Raw genomic sequence first — 26,452 nt, 5'->3', positions numbered from 1 at the left:
CCAGTCGCCACTCCGTCTCAACTCTCAAATATCTCTCTTTCATTCTCTCTCTCTCTCACTCTCTCTTTCTCTCTCTCTTTTTGTCTGGGACCCAGACGTCTGTGCCATAAAGTATGAGATGCTGGATGAGAAGACTACCAAATAGCCAACCCCACTCCAATTCGAGAAAATTTTGTTGGGTTTGGTGGGATTTGGGATAATTTGTGGAACTTAATGGTGGGTTGGTGATAATTTGTCGGTGTCGGGTATAATCGTTGGTGGGTTTATGGGGGAATTGGTATTTTTTTGGGCGACTGTTGTCCTTGGTTGGTGTTGATTAGGGTTTTGGGAAGGATTGGAGATTAAAGTTGATCGAATTTCTGAAACCAGTTGATCCAATTTTTGTGCAGATCCATAACACTTGCCCCGCCCCGCCCAACCCGAATTACCGGCCCCGCAAAACACGAAGGATAGGGTTAACTGTAACCGGGTTACGGGTAGGTTTTTTAAACCCGCAAGTTACAGGTCGGGTGGCAGAAATGATCGATATCTGACCCACCAAGGACAACAGTGGGTCGGGTGGTAGAAATGATTGATATCCCGAAGGATAGGGAAAATTATAGTTTATCCCCTCAAAGTTGTCAGCGATTTGCAATTCGACCTCTAAAGTTTCAATTTTTGCAATCCACCCTCTCAAAGTTTCAATTCAGCCATTCGAACAGTGATCACGTGCGACGCACATGATCACTGTTGGCATTTTGGGGACCAAAATGCCCCCCATCCCCTCTTCTCTCTCTCTCTCTCTCTCTCTCTCTTTCTCCCTCTCCCTTTCACTCTTTCCGTTTGATCATTTCTTTTTTGTTCAATATCAATCTGAAACCTTTCGAGCCAGATTTCATCCAATTCCGATCTGAAAATGCACGCCGGGATGGTGGGACCTTCCTCCAGCCATCTGAATCTTCTCCAATCTCAGGACTGACGAGCACCTGAGTTTGATATTTATCTTTTTTATTTTCTTTATATATATATTTTTTTTCTTTTTTATTTTCGTCTGATATTCATGAATCTGAAATTTATGTAAGACAACGATTGATTTCAGGGAGGTTGAGATTGTTGTTGTTGATACAGTGATAGGATTATTATAATGAAGAATTGCTGTTGATATAATGATATTTGTTCATATTCTTGTTGGTGCCAAGCTAATATCTGCAATAAATTTTTGCTTTGTGTGTTTTCATATTCTTTCTGGTTTTTCTTGTGGGTTGTGAGAAGCTCAGTGTATCTATAAAATTTCAAACGAGAATTCAAATTTCCACACGAACCACTGCAAAAGGATAGGATTGAACAATTTTCAGTTTTCATTCGCTCCTTCCTTTCCACCAGATTCTCAGTAACCAAACAAAGATTTTTTTTTTTTTTAAAAAAAAAACTCAATCAATTTACAAATTTTATATACTACCGATCTCTTTCTTATTTTCCCTACCGATCAACTGGCTCAGCCAAAATAAAATTTTCGTTTTCCAATGAATTCAAAGCCAAAAAAAAAAAAAAACTTTCACAACCAAAGCACTCGAAATTCTCTTTTCTCTCAGTTTCTCTACATCCAAACGATGATTAAATCTCAATCTCTCTCTTTGGAATCGGCCGGCCAACGTTAGGATCTCCGACATGCTCGTCGTCATTCTTGGCAAACAGAGGAGTGAGAGTCTGTTGGGATGGGGGGCATTTTGGGTAGGAAAAGGTTAGAAGTGATGGGGGCATTTTCGGTAGAAAAAGGTCAGAAGTGATCACATGCGTCGCACGTGATCATTGTTCCGTCAGTCAAAGCGGCTTTGACTAACGGAATGCCTTAATTGAAAAAAATTGAAACTTTAGGGGATGAATTGCAAAAATTAAAACTTTAGAAGTCGAATTGCAAATCGTTGACAACTTTGGGAGGTAAACTGTAATTTTTCAAAAAAAAATATATATATTAGCACCAAGTGAAAGCCATTATAGCTTTCCTCAATCAACAAACAAAGCATCTTTCTCTCTCTCCTCTGCTAAAGAAGCGTGTGTATATAAATCAAATGTCGAGAAGGATTTGACTCGGTAGCCTCGAAACCCTAATCCTCCATCTCTATCTGAATCTCTGTTTCTTTGCGTGGATCTATTCGTGAAGCCAGAAGTGAATCAATCGCCATGGATGAAGAGTATGACGTGATTGTGTTGGGTACGGGTCTCAAGGAGTGCATCCTTAGCGGTCTTCTCTCCGTTGATGGCCTCAAGGTGGGGGCTTCTTCCCCAATTCTTCATTTCCGTTATCATTTTCCAATTTATTACTCGTTAGCTGGGTCTTGGATTCAGATCGAATTGGGTAACTTCGATTTGAATTTGATCATGTCGGATCTACTTTCTTGTCGATGTTTATTTTCGTTGCGTATCTCTTTGTTTGCAGTGAGTGATATGGTTCCGTGCGTAATTTTGAGAATTGTATGGATTGACTTCATTTAGCCAAGAATTCTGTATGTAGCTCCGGAATTCTCAAGTGGGCTTTTTTGTTTTATTGAGATCAGGGTTATGATTGTCATTAACAACCTGATTATGGCACTGCGAAAACACACCAAAGAATTGTTCATGTGCTGTGCTTGTCAGCTGGAAGGCAATAGTTCTGGGGTGGTTAGCTTAATAACTGGCAACAAAGTGGGCTGTCCATGTTGTTACGTAATGAAAAAGAAAATACTAGGTAGTCTAGAGGTCGTTTCTGATGTGTGTTTGTTTGTTCCTTTTGCTTTAGATGAATGTAGGAGAACGGTGGCTATCTTCTGACTGAATATTGCTTATTACTTCTTCGTGGCTTCTATCAATTTCATTGGACTGCCTTGTAGAGTTGTATATGGTTTTACATTTGCACAAGAGTACAAGTTTTCTGGGGTTATTTTTTTTTTTGTTTTTTTTCTTGAGTTTTTTGCATGCAAAAGATGTTCATGCAATGGATAAATATATTCACTGATCTTTCAGTTTTTTGCACTGCAATATTTGATGTGTCTTTTGTGAATCAGGTCCTGCACATGGATAGGAATGACTATTATGGGGGAGAGTCGACATCGCTCAATCTTGTTCAGGTCGTATTTCTGCTGTGTCATTTGATATTCATTGAAGTCTGCAATTTTAAATTGCCCTTTTATTTGTTAGAACTCAACTGTTTTTTTTTTTGATAAGTAAGTAGCTGATTTTATTAAACTCAACTGTTTATTTACTGCTCTAGTTATCCTTATTTACAGCTCTGGAAGAGGTTCAAGGGAAGTGATAAGCCTCCAGCAAATTTGGGCTCTAGTAGGGATTATAATGTGGACATGATCCCTAAGGTGTGTGTTTACTGTCTTTTGTCTTCTTTCTCTCTCTTGTCGTTGTTTAGTTCACCAACCATGGCTGTAATTCTACTCTGTTTCAATTTCTTCTTGTATATTGACTAAATCTTGTTTGGCTAGTTTATGATGGCGAATGGCACTCTTGTTCGTGTCCTCATTCATACAGATGTCACTAAATATCTGTATTTCAAAGCTGTTGATGGAAGCTTTGTCTACAATAAAGGAAAGGTAAAATCTTTTTCTTATGACGTTGGAATTTGCATGTTCATTGCACATAGTAAAAAAAAAAGAAAGAAAGCGAATTTGCATGTTTATTAGCTTTTGTATATACTTGATCTTAACTTTGTTTGCTGGTGAGTAAACCCCTGGTTATAGATTCACAAGGTTCCAGCAACGGACATGGAGGCAGTCAGATCTCCACTTTTGGGTATATTTGAAAAGCGCCGTGTTCGCAAGTTCTTTATTTATGTTCAAGATTATAATGAAAGTGATCCCAAAACACACGAGGGGATGGACTTGACTAGAGTGACAACTAGAGAACTAATTGCGTAAGCTCTTGCTTGTTGTTGCCTTTGTTGTACATGTATCCCTCTGTTGCTTTCTGTCTTTCAGGTATTTAAATGTATTATTTAATTATCTCAATATGTTTTCATAAACATCAAGTCGATGGTGCTGGGGAATGTTATTGGAGCTTCAGTTTTTATGGGCATAGGATTTCATAGTTATTGTAAAATGTAAATGTTATGTGAGAAGTGCTTTGGAGCATACCCAATTATAATATTGAAGCTAAAATGTATAATTTGGAAGGGGCAGTCTTATAGAATTCTCTAATTTAAGAAGATAGATTTAAATGTAAAGTTCTAAAATGGAAGCAATAGATTTAAATCTCGTTTCCTGATGTCTACATCCATTCTTTTATTTACTATTCATCTCTTCGAAGAAAGAAAAAAGTTGATCTCAATTGAAGTTAGCACAATAAACCATTTGCTTACTGTACTGTTGACATATTGACAGAAAATATGGTCTTGATGACAATACTGTGGACTTTATCGGTCATGCATTAGCGCTTCACAGAGATGATCGCTACCTCAATGAACCTGCACTAGATACCGTGAAGAGAATGAAGGTGAAAACCACCTGGAGTTTATAGTTAACTCTTTTCTGTTGATTTGGATCCTTGTACATTGAAAGTTTCAGCAGCTTTTTGTTGCACTTATTTTTCTTGTTCCTCTACTATGTTATAGCTTTATGCAGAGTCTGTTGCACGTTTTCAAGGAGGATCCCCATACATATATCCTTTGTATGGGTTGGGAGAGCTCCCCCAGGTCTCTCTCTCTCTCTCTCTCTCCAAAAAAAGGAAAAAAAAATCTGTATCCTGTACTTTTAACTTGTTTTATAAAATTTGGGTTCTCATCAGGCTTGTTTAATTGACGTCAATTTTATTTGTTTGTTTTACTTTGTCTCAGGCATTTGCACGGCTTAGTGCTGTCTATGGTGGGACGTATATGTTGAACAAACCTGAGTGCAAGGTACTCCTTCTATTGGGTTTCTTGGATCAACAGTGTCTTTTTAGCCCCACTTTATTTGTTGTTTGCACTTGTCATTTCCTGGTTAATAAAGGAAAATCATTATATATTTATGATAATGGAGTGGTTGCCGAGTCTGATTTGATTTGGAATGGCAGGTGGAGTTCAACGAGGAAGGAAAAGTTTGTGGTGTCACATCAGAAGGAGAAACTGCTAGGTGCAAAAAAGTTGTCTGTGATCCTTCATACTTGCCCAACAAGGTAATAAATATAATACCCTTTTGCACCCCCTGTCCCCCCTCATTTTTTTTTTTCCTTCTACCGTATGTAATATAATGTCTCTGATTAAATAAATGGTGAATTCTGAGAAAGATATCTATATTGAATCTCATTTTTCTTTTAATATAGAAGACATTGAATTTTGCAAGCTTTATATTGAATTTTGCAAGCTTTACAGAAAGCTGTTTGCATTTTTAACAGGTTAGGAAGATTGGTAGAGTTGCAAGGGCAATTGCCATAATGAGCCACCCAATCCCAAACACCAATGATTCTCATTCAGTGCAGGTTATCCTGCCACAGAAGCAGTTGGGTCGTAAATCAGACATGTGAGTTCTTATACAATGTTTCTGAGAAAAATTAAGCATTCTGTATCTGTTGAATTCTTCCTATATGGGTATGCATGCATGTAGCACATGATTTGTTTAATAGAAGTGGGGATTGATCACCTAACCTGGGTGCAGGATGAAGTCCTGCTTTTTAACAGTGAGTGGGGAGATCAAAAGATAGATTATAAAATTAATTTAGATTTTTCAATGGCTGACATAGGGTAGCTTTCCCAGGTCATTATAGTTGGTCGGTTGACTGTTTTTGACAGGGTTTGCATAATTTGCCTAGAAGTCTTGACTTAATTGGGCATTTGGATTTCTTATGGACAACTGTCTTTTGAGACTAAGACGGTGTTTGAAATTAGTCCATTGAAAGTAATAAGATTTGGTTACTTCTAAAAAAAAAAAGTAATAAGATTTTATTACAGACAGAGAGAAGAAAAATATAGAAAATCCAAGGAGTGACATTAAATTCTTCCAAAAACATTCCAATTATATAAAAATCTTAAATAAGGACCTAAGTGTGTTATGGTTGAGCTCAACACCATTAGAAGTTTGATTTTTACGCTCTCGCCACAAAATCCAAATGACACAGTGAAATTGCACACCGAATCTTGCTGCTATCATTCCATCCAAACCACCTTTTCCTACTTGGAAGTAATTCCACAACTGTTCTAGATGGAATCCAATGCACCCCAATCTGAGAAAAAAGTAGTAATAATAAAAGCCCTTGCCACTATACCGTGAAGTAAGAGATGATTTGCTGCCTTACTACTCCGCTTGTACATGCAATTCATTAATTATGTCTGAACTCTTTGAATACAATGAAGCGTATTTATATAGACTAATTGACTCACGTAACTTACTAGGACTAGAATTCCTAATTTAACTGGTAAACTAAATGTTTAATATAACCCAATAAAAGACTCCTGATGGTATCAGAAAATTTGAAATAACTTTAGTCAAACGTAATTAAGAAAATAACCTTTATATAAAATCAGGTGTCTGAGTTTTATGAAATTTCAGATCAGTCCGTACAAGTAAAAGTACCCATAACTCATAAACTAATGACTCGATTTAAAAACTGTTTTAACCGTTAGACATGTAAAATATAATCTTTTTTATGCAGAATAGATCTTGCTTCAATCTGACATTGCATCCACTCATGAAGAGCTCTCAAGCTACCAAAACTGAAAATCACTCTAAAATCAGTAACTTGATTCCTATACCAGTGCTGCATCAAGTTGTCTTTTGAACATCAACCTTTCATTTTCAATAGGGGAACTTACCTCATGCCATTCAACAAGATGGTGTTTAGATTCATCACTAGTGCCTCCCCAAAAATATCCTTCTGCTTCTGTTCCAATTTTATGGCCACCTAAACAGGAATAGTGAACAAGGACAAGTAGTGTGTTTGATAATTTTTCCAAGTATTAGTCCCTTGATCTTTCTGCGGTATTAAAATTTTCGATGATTATTGTGAAAGCTCATCTTCACTTTGCCTATTTGCTCGATTTGTTAGTGCAATTGTTATTATTCCCTGAGTAGACAGTTGAATCTTGGATGCCACCTCACTTTTTTCTATCTAAGGATGTTTTAATTACATTAACTTAAGAAAAATTCACATGACTAGTTTGTTTAGATGCTATGTTAAACACATAGTATTACTCCATATCAATTATATATCAGTTTCCTTATAATTGTTATGTTTTTATTGTGGTACTATGTATGCAAAGTGGCTCCCCCTTCCCAAATGCTTTGATGTAGTGTTGGTTTTTCACTATATTGTTTTTTAGGAGTGCTTGTAGGGACATTTTCACTCTGCACATTTGATACTACTACTAGCACCATCATTACTCCCCCTACCCCACAAACTCCCTCAGCAGAAAAGAAGAAAGGTGTTATGTACTGTTAGAGCAATAACTTATTGTTAGATATTTATCCTGGTGCTCCTTTTGTTCTCATATGTTTCCCGGGGGACCAATTTTGTGATTCTTCTATGGTTGAGCAGGTACCTTTTCTGTTGCTCTTATTCTCACAACGTTGCTCCAAAGGGGAAATTTATTGCATTTGTATCAACAGAGGCGGAGACTGACCATCCCGAGTCCGAACTTAAGCAAGGAATTGACCTTCTAGGGCCTGTTGATGAGATATTCTTCGATATTTATGACAGATACCAACCAGTCAATGAACCATCCTTGGACAATTGCTTCATATCAACTGTAAGTGATGTCCGATTGTTTCCTTAATACTTGCCTTGATTCCACTGCTACCATGTGGTTTTTAATAACCATTGCATGCTAACCAAGTCCATTTTCATGTTTAACAGAGTTATGATGCAACAACACACTTTGAGTCAACTGTCATGGATGTACTCAGCATGTATACCATGATAACTGGGAAGGTAGTGAATTTTTATCTTGATAGATCAATTGGTTCTTCTCCCTCTTTAAATCACCCCTTGAGGTCCAAATTTATGTCATGGACATGCTTATTGGCATTTTTTATTTTCATAATTCATGATGCTTTAATCACGTATGTTGATTCTAAAAGGAGTGCCTTTATGTCAACAAAGGACCAAGCCAAGGACAAATTTTTGTTCAAACTTTTACTTGCATATAAAAAATAAACAATAGAAGAAAAAATGGGTCATAAAAATCATGTTAGTGGCCATTAGAAGTTATTATTTTGAAATGCTACCATCATAAGGTTTCAAGTGATAATTGTTGTTTTTGAGCAGGTTCTTGACCTCACTGTGGATTTAAGTGCCGCAAGTGCTGCAGAGGAGTGAGGGTTGAGGAAACACCACTTTTGGTGCTTGAGCTGATAATTCTGCTTTATCCCAAGTTCCTCCTAAATGGTGTTGAAGTTGCCAGACGCAAAAGTGGCATTGGGCTTGTCATTTGTGTTCTCGTTCTGTCATAGACAAATATGATATGTGATAAAAATGTTTTCTCATCTAAGACATACACTTATGGTGGCAGCTTTAAAATGAAAACTTTACAATTTCATTTGTATAACTTCTTCCCCTTTTACGCACTGGTTCTGCAATTCCTGGTTTCGAGGACTGGTTCTTTGTGAGTTGTCCTAATGGTAGGGAAGTATCTGATTCTGGTTATTGTTCAATTTTATTCATCTTTATTTCCCCCTTTTTCTCCGGGAATTCCATCCGTCTTTAGGGTTGGGAACCATGAAATGAAATGCACTTAACTACCCCCGAAAAAAGAACCAATAAGAAAAAAATCAACACTTATCTTATGTTTAAATTGGTAGGAAATGGTCGGTAGACTTGATCATTTAAATTAATATTTTTAATACTTTTTCATGTGTGGGTTTAAACTCTCTTAATATATGAGATTTAACATGTAAAATGTTTAATTGAAATGGGAGATAAATAAAAGACAATGTTTGAATTTAAGACTTCTGTTTTGATGTTATGCTAAATCATTCCTGAAGGGAAATTATTGATTTAGTTATTTAATTAATATTTTAACTTTTTTCTTACCTGTGGGTTCAGACTCTCACGTGATAAGTGAGATTTAACATGTATTTAATTGAAATAAAAAGACAAAATTCTAACTCATATCATAACCTTTGTTTTAATACTATATTAAATTATTACTTATTTCAAAAGTTTAATCAGACGCGTAATGTTAGAAGTCTCTCTTGTGTCCTTATAAGAATGATGCGGCTTTTAAAATCATAATTGGGCTTGTGATTTATAAGTATCGAGTTTTGATCAAGTTGTGATTTTAGAAGTCACCTAATTTTTTGAGAAAAACATGAGTGACACGATAAGGACTTTTATAATTATTCTAATAAGACATTTAGGAAAGATTAATGCTAAAAATCTTTCTTATGTTCCTTTAAAAATGACATGGCTAAAATCATTATTAGATTTATGATAGATAAATGTGAATTTTTGTTTAATGATGATTTTAAAAGTCACGTTAATTTTGGAAGGATACAAGAAACATGTAAACATTGAGAAGGACATTTAGCATTACTCTTTAGGTAATACAAATACTTCATACAATGATATGTATGCAATTGTAATAAAAAGTTTCACAAACTTTAATAATTATGAGTAATGTTAAAAGGGACCAAAATCCTCTAAAAGAGTGTTTAGTCCTTTATGTAACAAAGGTAAAATTGTCATTCCACATATTTCTAACAATTTTGTCCTTGTAAATTGTAATATAAAGGACTGGATGTTCAAAAATGAATGGGAGAGAAGATTATTTTTCTATTAAAAGGATGATTAGAGACCTATGTGACTTTTAAAATTATCAATAAATTAAAATTAAAATTAAATAATAATCATTTTAAATTTAATGGTAATTTCAAAAGCTAATTAAGGATATTTTTGTCACTAATTAAATGTTAATTAAATGGGATAATCATCAGTGAACTTGGAACATCCTCACTCACTAAAGGGGTGGGCATATACCCGCCCCGCTCAGTTTTCCTTATAAAAAAAAGTGGATCCGGTTAAATATTAGGATATCCGGCGGGCGGGTTGCGGATAGAACGTTTGTTTTTTTAAATTTTCGGGTGTCTAGACCGACCCGACCCGCAATATAACCGAACCTAAAAATCTAATACCCAATAACCTGATTCTTCACAATCACGCTCGCCGCTTCAGCTTCTCTTCTTCTTGTCTTCTTTTTTTAATTTTCTTCTTCATATCTCTCTCTCCTCTGCCCCACTCTCTCTCCTCTGTGCCGCCCCTCTCTCTCTTCTCTGCGCCCTCTCCCTCTCTCCCGACTGCGGTGAAGAACATCTGCGCCTCTGCCGGAGGAAACATCAAGAAAGCAACAAATATTTGTTGGTTTTAACCCTAGGTTTAAACCCGCATCAGTGGTCACCCGCCCCGCCCTGCCCCAAAACCCAAAACCCAAAACCCGGCGGATATTGTTCATTATAGGCTATAGCGCCATAGACCTGCAAAGCGGGTACCAGAAATACCCAATACTCGACCCGATCCGACCGGTTCTCAGATAGACTCATAGTGAAAGTTGTAGTTCATAAACCCTCGTATGCTCTCTGTGCGTCTCTCGTTGTGGCCGCGTCCTTAACCAACCGATAACCGCCGTTTCGGCCTTCTCCGTTCGTTCCTCAGAACCAACAAGGCGGTGCAGTAGAAGTCACAATATGAAGCTAAACGTAGACGTCTTGAGATATCTCTCCAAGGATGATTTTAGGGTTCTCACCGCCGTCGAAATGGGAATGCGCAATGTATAATTACTATGCATATTTTTTTTAATTTTTTTTATATATTCTTTGGATTCAATTGCTAACCGTTGCTTGCATTCTGTTTGATGTCCTTTGGTTTCAGCATGAAATTGTACCTGCCGAGCTTATCGACCGCATAGCCTCTCTCAAGTACGGTTGTCTCTTTTTGTTTTTCTTCTATTTTTAATTCGTTATTCAGTAATATTTCTATGCGTGAAGTGCATGTATGTATGTATTTTAATGGGTATATGAAACACTTGCATACATGTAGACATGGGGGCACTTACAAAGTTTTGAAAAATTTGCTCAAGCATAAGCTCTTGCACCACGACTCTTCCAAATGTGAGTTTGCTGCTTTCGACATTGCTCTTTATGTATTACATGGAACAAAGCACAGATCATTTTTACTTCGATATCCGGTCTTATTGTATCTTCTTATGTGCATCTAGATGACGGATTTCGGCTCACCTACCTGGGTTATGATTTTCTTGCTATTAAGACAATGGTTAACCGTGGAGTTTTTATGGCGGTTGGTCGTCAAATTGGGGTTGGAAAAGAGTCTGGTATCTTTTCTTATCTTTCTATTCAAAAAGCCTTTTTTTTTTTTTTTTCTTCCAAGTATTCAAATGTTGGTGGTATTTGATAGGGTTTAGTAATGGGTTTGTTTGTTTTCTTCAAGATATCTTTGAGGTTGCCAAGGAAGATGGTACAATCCTAGCCATAAAATTGCACCGACTTGGTAGAGTTTCTTTTAGGGCTGTCAAATCGAAGCGTGACTACTTGCAGCATCGTACTAGTTACAGTTGGCTGTATTTGTCCCGCCTTGCTGCCATCAAAGAGTTTGCCTTTATGAAGGTTCTTCACTGCTGTTATTTGCCTTTATGAGATTGGATTATTACTTATAAGTTGATTGATTGTCGTGTTAGATGGTGTTGGCTTGACACTTCTGTTTTGCTCAATTAGGCTTTGGAGGAACATGGTTTTCCTGTTCCAAATGCCGTGGACTGTAATAGGCATTGTGTGGTTATGTCACTTGTCCAAGGTTACCCTCTGTAAGTGTTCCTAATTCATTTTATTTATTGCTTTTCCAATTTATATTTTGATTTGTTGTACATCTTTCTTGTCCTGATGATTTAACCTTCAGATAGGAAAAAAATATTTGCTACTTTAATGAGAAAGACAAACCCAATCCACAAATGCGAACAAAATCAAAATCAAAAATATTTTCTATTGGATTAATTATTGGTTAGCTGTGGCCTAATGCAACTTATTATTGATTGATTAACAAGAATACATGTGGAAAGCATTTACTCCAAAAGAGCAAGAAGAAATGGAAGTATTTCACGTAAATCACTATAGCTTATGTGTGCACACTGGTCCATCATGCATTTAGTGATTACATTTTGTTCTAATCTGTTTGTCATAAACAGAAATGCATCCCCATGTACATAGAGTCTTGGATGCATTTATACATACTTTGAAGAAAATTCCAATGATTTGTGGACATGGACACCAGGGTGTCATATTATCACAAGCATGGGTGTTGGAGATACAACCCCAGAAAATATAGATATGGGACATATCTAATGTGAATTGGTGGCATATATGTTTTTATATGTCTCCGTGTTTGTCTGGCTGCTGAAACACCATAGATTGTAAAACAATCATAAGGAAAATTTAATGAACTTTAACCATGTATAGGTTTCTTCACATACATGCATAATAATCATAACTCTTCACATTTTTAGGTTAAAAAAATAAACCAGTGTCGCACCTAGGTGGACTCAAGTGTCGTATATTTGTATGTAGGAGACACCAAATTTCAATAGGAGAAGTGCCTACAAAAAATGGGGGATTCCTTTCAAACAATACATAAACATTGTTCTCATAAAGTTGCAAAAGATTTTCTATAACCTATAACCTGCAACATGCAGCATTGTCATTGCACATATGCAGACATGACTGCAATCCCCTTGCACAAATTCTTCTGTGTTAGCTATTTGGTGCAAGCCATATTTAGCATCGAAGGTGTTCTGCCAATCTCGTGTACTCTTATACACTTGTAAACAAATATGTTTTCCTGCTGTTGCCACGTGATAGGAATCCTTGTCAAATGTTGGTGGAAGAATTTGGTGAAATGGCCATATGTTTACCATATCAGAGTTCAAGGAGCAGAGCTGATGTTCTTGAGAGGAAAAATGTGATGGAATTTCCTGCTTCTTGAAGTTCATTGGGATTTTAATGGAGAAGAGAGTTGCTAGTTTTTTACTTGATTTATAATCAGATTCTGAGGTTACAGTGTTTATATCTTAATTAAAAAACACTGACACAGACATAGGAACTCAATAGTAAAGTTAGAATTAATTTTTAATTATGCGTTTCCTTGTGTACTTTCTGTGTACTAGGGTTGCGCTCTTCTGTGCTCTTTGATATGCCTTACATTACTTATGAATTGATTGCTGTTTGTCCTACATGTCCTCTACTGGTTTCTCAACCCTCCTCCCTGTCTTGTGTTCACCTTCTCTTTTCTATTGAAATGTCTTGGGTTTGTTTATCAAAATAGAAAAACAACATTTTAGCTTCATAAAGCACTGGAATACTATATGTTATCAGTTATTTCTATCTAATGCAGTGTACAGGTTAAGCAATTGCAAAATCCAGATATGGTTTTTGAAAGGATCGTTGGTCTTGTTGTTCGTCTAGCAGAACATGGTCTCATTCACTGTGACTTTAATGAATTCAATATTATGGTATGCAATTAAGGCCTTCTGCAGCACCATTTATTTGCATCTTAAGAGCTTATTTTTTTTTCTTAACATTGGGTCTACCTAACCTGTCATATATGGTTATTTATTCATCGTGGATTGATTTGATGATTTATATTCAAAATTTCTTATCAGCTTCCTCATTCACTTTGCTGGTGAACTATTAATGACTTCTCAATTTTTATTCTTTGTAGATTGATGATGATGAGAAGGTAACCATGATTGATTTTCCACAGATGGTATCTGTAGACCATCGTAATGCACAGATGTAAGAGCCTCTTCAGATGCTGTGTCATAATTTCGTCATAATTTCATCCTATATATATATATATATTTTCTTTCTGATCATTGATTTTTATAATATCCAATTGCTGTATTTGATATCCATCATTCATGTGTTGGATAATGTACTCTCATTTCTTAATAAGTTCACATTTTTCAGGTACTTTGATCGTGATGTTGAATGCGTCTTTAAGTTTTTCAGCAAGAGGTCAGTGAGTGTTTTGGTACCACCGTTGGAAGCTTTGACTCCCATTAAGCTGGTTGGGGTTTGCTTTTTATTTTTATTTATTTTTTTTATCTCTGTGAATTTTTATTATGTGTGACTGCAATTCTTGACAGCTATTCTAGTTGTCTTCTTGAGATAAGTATTCCATGAATTTTTTGTTGCTACATTATTCACAATTAACGGAAATTTCAAAATGATTATTAGGTTTATGAGTTTTTATTACACAACTAACAATAATTTTTTTCTCTTTTTCTTGTTCCTTTCCAACTACTTGTGGCTAACTGTCTTTATAGGAATTTGGCATTAATCCATAAATGGTTGGTTTTAGGGATGAAAAAGTTGTAGATCCATGTTGTTGGATGTTAAACGGTGTAGGATTTTCATGTTACAAAAATTGTTGTTATAACTTTTAATGTTTTCTATTACTGCTGTACTTATGGTCAAGTTTTAATTGTCAAGAGTATGTTCTGAAGGAATCTCCATGTGGATTCTCAGAGGCTGGAAAAGAAATGCATTTTAAAATATGCCATTGGGGTTTGGAGTTTAAGGTAAAGAATAACAAAGAGAAGAAAATGATGGAATTTGATGGAGACAATGACACCCACGGTTTCTTCCCAGATTAAAGGAAACTCTAGATAGAAGCTTTATAACTTTAGTCGTCTAATAAAATGTCTCCATATGGGAAAGAGTAACAGACCTTTCTATTGCCAAACTTACCATTAACTAATTCCAGTCCTTATGCCTAATCTTCCATCTTTGCCCTTAAACTAACTTATTTCAGCCCAGCAATAACCACTTTGCCCATAGCTATGTTAGTGTGAAACAATGTGGCACTGTAACTTGTAAAAAAAACAAAAAAAACGTGGCACTGTATAAGTCATAGTGGTTCTAGAATTTAGATGGATCAAAAGAGGGAATGAAGTGATGGGAATAGGAATTATAGTACCAAGGAAAGAAGGGGATCAGTGAGAACGTGAAAATCACTTGTGCTTTTGTCATTCGAACATTAACCTAATCTGAAATTAAAATAACTCCAACATATATCATATATAACTGATTATTTGTATGTTTGTTGTGATAATCTGTTGATTGGTTGTGCAGAGTAGGACTTCGGATTGAAGAGGTTGGAATACTGAATTCCTTATGAGTCTTGATGGCTCATAGGATGATGCCTGTTCTCTATTTGTATGTTGGGGGGAAGGGTTTAATGGGGTTCATTGTAGGGTTAAGTTTTCTTCTCTTACGAAGCCAAAGACAAAGGATCACTTAGAAAAAAAAAAAAATCAATAACATTGATACCATTCTATGAATGGACGAAAAAGGAAGCATATTCTCGTTTCGCTGTCCGATGGCATGGGTACTTCTTAGAGGGTTGTGCGTTACGGTCCTCAACTAAGAAACAATTTATCCAAGAGAAGAGTATAGGGAACACTGATTGTAGAAAAATGTTCCTGAAGGGCTCAAAAAGTACTTAGGGTCAATAATATAGGATCTTACCTATTAAAGGAAAAAAAGTTTCCTAGGATCTTGAAACCTCAGATTAATTTAATTTTATTACCTATCTGATTGTAGAAAAATGTTCCTGCAGGACTCAAAAAGTACTTAAGGGTCAATAATATAGGATCTTACCTATTAAAGGAAAAAAAAGTTTCCTAGGATCTTGAAACCTCAGTAAGTAGACCTACAAAACTACCAAAAAATTTATTGCCTTTTAATTTAATTTTATTACCTATCTGAAAAGAAAAGAAAAGAAAAGAAAAGAAAAAACCAAAAAAGAAATGATGACACCATGCAAGACTTCCTTGCTTGGGGGGATTTCTCGAATCTTGACACCATAAAAAATATGTTATCCCTTTTTTCCAGAAATACTAGAGAACGGCAAAATGGTAAATCCGTCATAGGAGTTATTTCTTCCCAGAGGCAGAAGAAATTCAACTGCTGACAAAAGAGGAAATTCTATTGAAAACCTATGAAATACCAATTCTGTAACTTATTGGAGCTCTATGGTAGAAGTTAACATTGTGTACATGCCTATGTTTCTATGCTTGTGAGCCAACTCCTTGAATACCCCTTTTGTTATCTCAAATAATATGCTGTATTGTTTGCCAGATCGGATAAGTTATAGGATCTTATCCGATCCCCAGTTAATAGAAAAATGTTCCTGCAGGACTCAAAAAGTACTTAAGGGTCAATAATATAGGATCTTACCTATTAAAGGAAAAAAAAGTTTCCTAGGATCTTGAAACCTCAGTAAGTAGACCTACAAAACTACCAAAAAATTTATTGCCTTTTAATTTAATTTTATTACCTATCTGAAAAGAAAAGAAAAGAAAAGAAAAGAAAAAACCAAAAAAGAAATGATGACACCATGCAAGACTTCCTTGCTTGGGGGGATTTCTCGAATCTTGACACCATAAAAAATATGTTATCCCTTTTTTCCAGAAATACTAGAGAACGGCAAAATGGTAAATCCGTCATAGGAGTTATTTCTTCCCAGAGGCAGAAGAAATTCAACTGCTGACAAAAGAGGAAATTCTATTGAAAACCTATGAAATACCAATTCTGTAACTTATTGGAGCTCTATGGTAGAAGTTAACATTGTGTACATGCCTATGTTTCTATGCTTGTGAGCCAACTCCTTGAATACCCCTTTTGTTATCTCAAATAATATGCTGTATTGTTTGCCAGATCGGATAAGTTATAAATGATGTTTCAATTTGAATCGATACTAAATTTTTTGACATAAAACCTTCAGAGAGCTGAATGAGCAAACTGATTTTATTCAACAATTTAATTTACATTTTATATAGGCGAACTGATTTCAATCTTAGGGGTACATGCTAATTATTATTTTAATACTTTTCCTGTGCATGATCATTCTATTTCTTTGTCTTGCAGGTTTAACCTGTCTTTTCAAGAAAGCCCAGATGACATTGATGGTTCAGAGGTAGACACAGATGAAAGTGGCAGGCCTCGCTTTTCTTCTATAGAAAAAGGTCCTGGTTCTCTAGACAAGGAACTTGCAGCCAGTGGATTTACTAAAAAGGATCAAGAGGACATGGAGAAGGTATGAAACATGTTTTATTGGATATTGCATATGTGCATGTATGTAGCACGAAAGCTGGCTGTATCTCTAAGTAGCATTAGGTTCTTCTACAAGATAACCATGTCTATTGTAATTGATATGGTCTTCCTTTCTTTACAAGAAAGTTTGAGTCACCGCACCATGGTTATCATTATTTGTATATATTGGCTGAACAGCAGTTAGGACCAACACTAACTCGAGATCTCTCAAATTTACTCTCTCTAGAAGAGGAAGACATGTGAACAACTATACCACTGGTTGCCACCGAGTAAAATACTGTGGTATTTTGAGTAAGAGGCTTGTGTGACTACCTGCATTTTCCAGTATCTATGATTGTTATCATACTGATAATTCGATAGTATAACCAAAAGCTTGTGCTCTTGTTTAAGTGACACATTCAATGAAGATGTTCATTTAATTCTAACCTTTAGGACCAATCACTCTAATTTGATTGGCATGTGTCCATTGCAGTTTGGAAGTACTCCATGTTGTCCAGCCTACATTGTTTTATTAGCTATTTCTTTGATGCTTCCTTCTTTGAATGACCAAATGAAATTGATGAAAATAATTGCTCGTAAGACTTGAGACAAATGGTCACATCTTGGGCATTTGTGAGCACAAATCTTCAATCTTCTATGTATCTTCTTCTAGTGCCATTTATTCCATCTTTACATAGAGACTTGAACAATGATATTTGGAAGGTTAAAGTCCCGCTCATAGTTAGTTTCTTTGTGTGGACGGCTACCCTTGTAAGGATTCTCACTTTGGATAATCTTCGGAAGAGAGGTCTGATCGTGGTGGATTGGTGTAGTATGTGTAAGTGGAGTGGTGAGTCCATTGATCATCTCCTCCTCCATTGTGACGTGGTTCGTGCTCTCTGGAGTGTTCTCTTTTCCCTTTTTGCTGTGAATTGGGAGGTGGATGTATTTGCTTCTTTTTTACAGGTGTTGCATTCTGCCCGAGTGAGACGAGGGTGTGAAGATAGGTTGTGGTGGATTTCCTCCAAAGGAGGCCGTTTCAAGGTCAAACTTCTATTTGCTTCCTTGGCATGTACTGAAGGGAGGCGATTCCCTTGGAAGAGTGTGTGGCGTACACAAGCTCCTTCGAGGGCGAGTTTCTTTGTGTGGTCGGCGGTTTTGGGCAAAATTTTGACCCTAAACAACCTAAGGAAGCGGCATGTGATTGTGACGAACAGGTGTTGTATGTGCAAGAGGAATGAGGAGACAGTGGATCATCTTCTTCTTCATTGCGAAATAGCTTATGCTTTGTGGTGCGCATTTTTCTGTCGGTTTGGGTTGTCTTGGGTGATGCCAAGGTGGGTTTCCGATTTGCTCGCCTGTTGGTGGTCTTCGGGAAGGAGGGGGAGTGCTGCGGTTTGGAAGATGGTGCCTACTTGCTTTTTTTGGTGTCTATGGAGAGAGAGAAATAATAGGTGTTTTGAGGACTTTGAGGGTTCCTTGGAAGACTTATTATCCTATTGCTTTCATACATTGTACCTTTGGACTGTGGCGTTTGCCTTCCCGGTGTCAATTAGTTACGATGACTTTCTTGTTCGCTTTTCCCTTTCTAGTTAGGTGATCCTATTGTATACTTCTGGTGTACTTTGGGATGCCTTTACGCTTTCAATAAGACTGGTTATTACTTATCAAAAAATTGGGTTATGCCTGGTAGGATTATTGATCTCCTAGCTTGCTGGAAAGGCCGAAGAGGTAATAAAATGGTGATGGAGGTTTGGAGAATGGCCCCTTTGTGCCATATGTGGACTATTTGGAGGGAGAGGAATGTTTAATGTTTTGAAGATAAGGAATTGACAATGACGGAGCTTAGCAATAGGTTTCTCAATTTGTTTTTCCAGTGGGCGGGTGTCTTGAACATTCCTCAAGTTTCTTCAATGCATCAATTTGTAAAGTTATGCTCTTCTTTTTATCTTTAAAGGGGTGTCTTTGAATACTTCCTGTGTACTTGGATTGCGCCCCTTTGCATTTTTCAATGATATTCTTGCTTATTTATCAAAAAAAAAAAAAAAAAAAATCCAATGTATTTAATCAATATGCATCAGGCACATCTTCCTGCATATGTGTGTCAGTTTGTTCATAACCTACACAAATCCAGATTTATCATATCATATATAGCTTTTGTACTCTTTCTGTGTAATCGTTGGTTTAAGTTATGTTTTGCATATCGTCAAGGGTACAGATGCTTTACTTGTAGAGGATGTAGTTACAGTTTTAAAGAGTTGCAAAGTTTTTACTTTCTTGGGTGTTGTATTCTGCTTGCTCCTTAAATGTCCATATGGTGGGTTTTCTATCATTTTTAGGTCTATTTTTTATTTTTTTTTATTTTTTGGCTTGTTATACTTTGCTTCTAATGAATCATGTGTTGAAAAAAATATGTTTCTCATCTATGATTGTTCTGTATGCAGTACACTGAAGGAGGTATAGAGACGGATGCAGGTTGTAGTGATGAAGAAAGTGAAGGTGGTGGACACAGTTCTGACTCTGAGTTCAATGGATCTTCTATAGGTGGTGTTGATTCTCTGCAGTTGCAAGACCAGGTATTTTCCTTTTTTTCTTTGAGAGGTACAGCAGGTACTCTAATGGAGCTATTTATACTATCTGACACACAAGATTGGCTATGCCTGAGAGCTTAAGGAAACACCTAATAGATTGAATGGGATGTTGCTTATATGTCTGAAGTGTCTGCTTGTGAGAAAGCACCGTTAATGCAAATTTTATCAACCTTTGAATTTTCACAGAATTAATCTGAACTTTCTTTTGTTTGTTGTGGGATTTATGGGACAATAATTACTGAGTAAGCTGTGAAAATAGACTTAGAACATCTCCAGCAGATTAGGTAAAAGCCCCATATTAGCTAAATTTAACTAATATTGCCCCCTTTTCAGTTCCAGCAGATTAGTTAGACTCTTTAAAATGCATCTGGTTACTGTAGCACACTATAGGAATAAAATAATGATGCTCAACTCTCCCTTTTCTCTCTCTCTCCCTTTGTCTCTCAACTCTCTCTTTTCTCTTTCCTCTTTCCTCTTCTCTTTGTTTTCTCGTTCAACTCATCTCTATGGCATAAGCCGCCACTGGAACTCCCCAACAAAAGAGGTCACAGATGGGTCCCTAGAGTTGAGCAACAACACCTCCTGGGTGGTGATGATGGCCTTGATGCGCTCCAGGTTGATCACAATGGCTCGCTCTTGACCCAACACAGTAGACGGGTACAAGAGAAGTGGGTCAAGGTTGGTCATGATGGAGTGCTTGTCGGCCTCGATCACTTGTGCCTGCCCCATTGCATCCACTAGCAGCCAGGCCCGCATGCCCATGCCCTTCTTCGGTGGTCTCTGCCGGCTGGAAGGACTGAGGCCATCCGGGTTGGGTCATGCTCCTCCTCGGGCTGGGGGAGACCCAACTTGGATGCATGCTGGTGATCACGTTTGTGTTTTCTTGGAAGATGGGGTGGTGGGCTGCAGCATTGGTAGAAGTTGCAGCAACAGGTGGTGGTTGTCTGGGGGGATGGTGGCTGTGAGGGTGGTGAAAACGATCATCTAAGAAAACAATAAAAAAAAGTGAAATAGTATTTAAAGAAAATAGAGAATGAGATAGGTAATTTGTTGGAGTTTGTATTGAAAAAGTAGTAGGTAAAATAGAGAAAAGTGTTTTTGGGTTAGCTAAAATACTAATGTTGCTAGAGATGCTCTTATAACCCATAGAATCTTTATGGTATTTGGGCTTGGTGAAAAAGGTGTGTTATTGGTGTAACTGCTTGTTGGCAAAAAAAAAAAAAAAAAGAAAGGAAAGGAAAAGAGTATGTTTTTGGAGAAATTATCTCCCTATGGTTAAGTCTACTTTCATTATATATCCCTGATTTTCAAAAGTTACACTAGACCTCCTTGCCGTATGGATTGAATTGAAACATTTAGAGAACATGGAATTATGTCACATCATCATCTATTTTGGAGCCCAGTTGCAGAAAATCCTTTTTTCTTTTCTTCTTCCTTGGTTGTTATGGCTTCCTAGGGGATAAGTGGGTTTTTGGATGGGCGGTTTGAGGGAAAAGAACAAAGATTTTATTGAACTAGGGTTCAATTTGATGATGATTGGGTATTATTTGATTGGTTTACCAAAATATATCAATTCAATCCAAACTACAAGGAGAGGTTGATTTAACTTTTTAAATTTCACAGAGGTAAAAATGACTTGACAACTTGCTGGGTTGGGTTTAGAGCAAGAGAATGAGCATTGGATTGGCTCTGGGTTTTGTATATCAAAATCAGGCATTGATACATGGTTCAAATTTTGGTGAGATTTTGGAAGATCTTGCAAAACAATAAAAAATGATAGCCTAGCAAACCCATTCTTCGAGCTGAAACATGTTAGTATGTTTTTGCCAATAATTTTTGAACTTGTATTCAACAGTTTATAGGAACACTTTTTTGCAGCTTTAGAAGAGCTTAGTCCTTATGTTTTGAACTATTTTTTTATGAAGTTATTTTGTTTGATTGCTCTTGTAAATGAATTTCATTATTAAGGTAACACCTACTTCTTCCCACTTTCCACACAGAGAAGTCTAACAATTCATGCAAAAAAAAAAAGGGGGTCTACAATGTCATCTTGTTAAGTTTGTAAATATGAAAATCTATGATCTAGTTATTATAACAGATATCACAGAAATTTGCTGTGAAAATAATGTACAGTAGGGGAATCGTAGTTCTTTACTTGAAATGATTTGCAAGACCTTTACACCCCCTGGGAAATTATAAATTAATAAAGTATGTAAATCTTTAATTCTGAGATTACTGTCATGTAAGGATTCGAAACCTTGCTTTGTTGGGTTTGGTTTAGGGTGGGGACCCGGCTTCTATGCGGTAGTGAAAACTACCACATAGATGCTGTTGCCCAAAACAGTACCGTTTTGGGCAAAACGGTTCTGTTTTGGGCAGTGAAAAGTTGGTTTATAAAAAGTACAATTAATTGCTCAAAAAAAAAAAAAAAAAAAGAGTACAATTAAAAACTCATTAAAAATTAAAAATTATAAAACAATAATAATTAAAAAACTAAAAATATTAAAACTAAAGAACTAAAATATAAAAAAATGTAAGATGTAATTAAAAAACTAAAAATATCCAAAACAGTGCTCGAAGCGCGGTAGTATGAAAGATGATTCCTCTGTCTTATGTGGTGTATATGGATTGAAAGAAATGCTAGATGTTTTGAGAATTCTACTAGAACTATAGAGGAGGTGACTCATTTTTTCTTCTTTACTCTTTACTCTTGGACAGCCGCTGGGCTAGCTCCTTTAGTAATTAGTTTTTCTGACTTCTTTCATTTCTCTCCTTCTTAGGCGCTCTCTTTTTATACTTCCCGTGTATATTGGTTGCGCCCCTCGGCGCTTTTGATTATAATTCTTTTACTTATCAAAAAAAAATATATATAAAAAAATGTAAATAAAAACCGAAGGGGTGCTTGTGGCCGGAACCACCACGCATTGCCAGTGACCATTGGGGTGGTCCGACCACCCCTGAAAGGGCAAAAGAAAAATAAAAAAAATTTGAGTTTGGTTTTTGGGGTGGCCATGGGGGGTTCGGCCACCCCATACCAGCTGCGGATATTAATACCGGCCTCCTCCAATTTGGAAGAAGAAGAAGAAGGAGAAATTGAGGCATCCAAACAGAAAGATGCTGCAATCCCCAGCAAGGTTATGCCTCACAAACCCAAACTCCCCCTCCCTTCAAAACCCTACCCCTCCCAAACTCCCCCATCATCAAGCACAGCAGCTCCAACCCTCCAATTTCTCATCCGCCATTAGCACCACCACCACCACCTCCTCCACCCTCCTCTCTCTCCTCCAATATCTCCCTCGTGCGCAGTTCCTTCTCCTCCAAATGGCCACCTTGGCCTCCAAACTCTTCGAGCTCGAGCCCAATCGCTCCCTCCGGCTCACGGCCTTCCGTAGTTCGCTTCCTACCTTCCTCTCTTCCCAAACCCAAGCGCTACCCTCAACGACCCCACTCCATTCCTCTCCCTCCACCAAAGAAATCATCTTCCTTTTCAATCGCCTCCAAACCCAGCTCTTCGAAGCCGTCGCCAAACTCCAAGAAATCCTTGGATCTTCAGGATGCTAAGAAATCCTTGATCTTTAGTTTTTTTAGTTTTAATTTTTTAATTATTAATTTATTTATAATTTTTAATTATTAATGATTTGTTTATTATTTTTTTAAAAAAACTTACTTTTTAGTGCCCAAAACATTTTGGGCAACAGCATCTATGCGGTAGTTTTCACTTCCACATAGAAGCCTGATCCTTAGGGTGGTAGTTTATTTTCGGATAAAGTTCTCGTAACCCCCTCAAACTACTTGGCTCCCGATAATGATCTACATTAAAAGCTCTTTAAATCGATAATTTTACCCCCCAAACTACTTAAAACCAATGACATGTACCCCTAAGACCTATAAAAGAAGACACAATTGCCATAAAAAAAAAAAACTTATAAAAAATAATAAAATAATAAAAAAACTAATATTAAACCAGGGGTGCTGGACCACCCCTGGATGGTTGCCGGACCACACCTAGGTAACTAGGGATGGACCCGCCACCCACTAGGGGTGGTCGAGCCACCCCCAAACCCAAATGGGGGTAGTTTCGACCACCCCCAAAGGGGCCAAGGGGGTTGCCGGCCACCCCCAATAGGCCATGCCACCCCCATTTCGGCCATATGGGAGTGGCTCGGCCAACCCCCTTGGCCCAAATGGGGGTGGTCGAAACCACCCCCAAAGGGGCCAAGGGGGTGGCCGGACACCCCGATTAGGCCATGGGGGTGGCGAGCCATCCCCATTCCGCCCATTTGATATTTTTAATATTTTTTTTAAATATATTTAATTGTTTTTTTTCAAATTTTTAAGGATATGTTTGTTGTATTGAAAATTTCATAAGGGTTGTATTGAAAATTTCATAAGGGTAATTGTGTCTTTTTACAGGCCTTAGGGGGTACATTGTTATTGTTTTGGTAGTTTGGGAGATAAATTGTCGTATTTGATGGTTTTTTTGTTTGGGGAGGGGGAGATTGTCATTAGAGTGGTAGTTTGAGAGGGTTAAGATGACTTTACCTTTTATTTTTTGATGTTTTAACATGAGTCCCGACTCCTGCAACACGTATTTGCTTTTATCTCTCTCGCTCTCTCTTTCTATTTCTCTCTCGTCATATTCTATGCTTGGAGTACTATAGTTACAACCCCCTTACAAACTCATGTGGCACTCCACATTTTATGGAAATGGGTGCCATATGGATTGTCATGTGACAGTCACGTAGAGTGTTATATCAGTTTGTAAACATGGAAGTATTATGTGAACTGCCACATCAATTTGTATGGGATGTGTAGTAAAAGTTGTAGTTTCCTTAGTAACACTCTTCTTCTATGTTATGCTTTTCTTTTTTTGGCCACTGAACAATGCGAAATTACACTCAGGAAGAGCAGACTTTAAATTGTGATGGGGAAGGCAGAGTAGAGGCGAATCAACAAAACTCTGAAGTAGGTCAAAGTCAAACCAGTGGACCTGAAACTCAAGATGTGGGTGACGAGGTACACTGCCATTCTTTTATCTATGTTGTGTTTGCCGGTACCATGAAGTTTGGAGTATATGCAAACAGGTGTTTGTGTTTTCCAGATACACAATCTGTAGGAGAGTCCATGGTTCCTGCAAATAAAATAATAATCTAACGCATGTAATTTTTCATGATTTTGCTTATTCCTTATTAAAAAATCATGATTTTGTTCATAATATTGAATTTTTATCTTCAGTAAAGAGTTTAGGTACTAATAGTTTATGTTTGATGTCATTGGTAAAACAAAGTGGCAGTGTTCTGTGCCGATTCTCCTCTTTTAACCTTCGATCTTTGGAGTTGGGATAATTTAGCTCGTATGAGAAGAAAATACTGTAGTGGGCTATGTTTTCACTCATCCGTTGCTCATTCACTCCCATTGTTGTTGATATGGGGGGATCTGACATATGAATCATACTTCCAATGAGAAAGTAATTATCAAAATTTAGTGTAAAAAGGTATAAAATTGAAAATACATATTTGGGATGGCATTGCAAATCTACATTTTAGTAAATTTAGAGCTGTTACATTGTTTGAGATGTTTCTTGCATCATCACTGTTATGTATTAGAATAGAAGCTATTGGTGGGCATGCAAAGCCTTGAAAGTAATTTTGTTTCTCCAGGAGGAAGATAATCAGACCATGGATAATAATGATGCTGAGTTGACGAAGCGTTTAAGAAAGCAGAATCGACGTGTCATGGCATCAGTGCGTGGAGGGCGGAAGACTGTAGCATCCAGAAATTCCTACAAAGACAAGGGTGGCAAGTCCTCCCACAATTCAAAAATGCAGAAACAGTTGAGTGGCTGGTGAAATTTTGTAAAGAATCACCATGTGATCCAAGGCATAGAAGCTATCAATTATATCAGCTGTGACAATGACAAGCAAATTAGAAAAAGAAGTCTCCTGCAATCTGCAACCAATACTACCTGCCTCTGATTATCAAACAAGCATGGTAACAGGAAGAAAATGAGTTGGAATAGTTTTGTGACTGTCTTAGGCTGTGTTTCATTGATGTTCATGGAACTGGCAAGGAGGGTCGTTCCATTATATATATAATTGTTATCTACATAGAAATTTTGGTGTAATAAGACGAGGAGGTCATGGTTGATTCCCAGGAGACCAGGATATATTTATGACGTGTGACAATCTTAGTGTTGCTTATTACAATTGGAAACCTTATTTTATTTATTTATTTTTATTTTTTAAATTTTTGGCACAAAACCTACATCGGCCTGCCTCAGGCTCCACCTGATGTTTTAGTGGACTGCTGAATGATTAATTCACGAGTAATGTTAGAATAATTCTAATTACTCATCTCTCATACTACCGGGTTAATGTGACATTGTTCATTATTCCGAAATAACTTAAGTTGATTGATTCTTTTTTGTTCAAATTATTTGACTTAATTTTTTTCCCTTTTTGTTTTGTAAGAATGACTTATTTAAGGATTAGTTGGAAGTGCCACATTAACGCCCCAAACAGAAAAGTTACATGGCGAAGAAACTGATATAAAAAATTACACATTTTCTAATAATTTTTTGCCTCTTTTATCTTCACTTAGACAAAATACCTTTCCCCCAACGAGGAGGACTCTGCTCCCCTCCTCCTACACCCTTCCTTTGCCTCTTTTCCACCTCCTTTACCCCATCAGATTCCACCACTGTCCTTATTGACAGTCTCTTTGCTCCACCCTTGAAGAGTGAGGGGAAAGAAACTCCAAGGGGTTGGCTCAAATGGTAAGAGCCTTGGACCTTGGTTTTGGTAGTATTTTCATTATGTCCAAAATTCGAAT

The 26,452-nt window shown here is 37.0% G+C and overlaps 2 protein-coding genes across 2 annotated transcripts; both read left to right on the top strand.

Moving 5' to 3' along the window:
* The first annotated feature begins 1,984 nt into the window (after window positions 1–1,984).
* On the top strand, window positions 1,985–8,577 carry LOC132177387 (guanosine nucleotide diphosphate dissociation inhibitor 1). The gene is made up of 13 exons (XM_059589672.1): window positions 1,985–2,247; window positions 3,021–3,083; window positions 3,243–3,326; window positions 3,450–3,557; window positions 3,705–3,877; window positions 4,344–4,455; window positions 4,574–4,654; window positions 4,796–4,858; window positions 5,014–5,115; window positions 5,335–5,459; window positions 7,471–7,681; window positions 7,789–7,863; window positions 8,200–8,577. Exons 1-13 carry the CDS (start codon window positions 2,161–2,163, stop codon window positions 8,248–8,250), a joined length of 1,335 nt encoding a protein of 444 aa, XP_059445655.1. The 5' UTR covers window positions 1,985–2,160; the 3' UTR covers window positions 8,251–8,577.
* Window positions 8,578–10,384: 1,807 nt separating this feature from the next.
* LOC132177552 (uncharacterized) lies at window positions 10,385–25,867 on the top strand. Its single transcript, XM_059589921.1, has 13 exons — window positions 10,385–10,697; window positions 10,798–10,844; window positions 10,966–11,036; window positions 11,144–11,257; window positions 11,374–11,549; window positions 11,658–11,746; window positions 13,327–13,444; window positions 13,654–13,727; window positions 13,902–13,949; window positions 16,866–17,034; window positions 19,475–19,606; window positions 24,524–24,637; window positions 25,282–25,867. The coding sequence occupies exons 1-13, from the start codon at window positions 10,614–10,616 to the stop codon at window positions 25,468–25,470; spliced, it is 1,425 nt and encodes a 474-aa protein (XP_059445904.1). The 5' UTR covers window positions 10,385–10,613; the 3' UTR covers window positions 25,471–25,867.
* Window positions 25,868–26,452: the final 585 nt, after the last annotated feature.

This window comes from Corylus avellana, chromosome ca4 (genome assembly GCF_901000735.1).
Source record: "Corylus avellana chromosome ca4, CavTom2PMs-1.0".
In the NCBI taxonomy this organism is placed as follows: Eukaryota; Viridiplantae; Streptophyta; class Magnoliopsida; order Fagales; family Betulaceae; genus Corylus; species Corylus avellana.
This window is presented reverse-complemented; position numbering and strand designations above follow the sequence as displayed.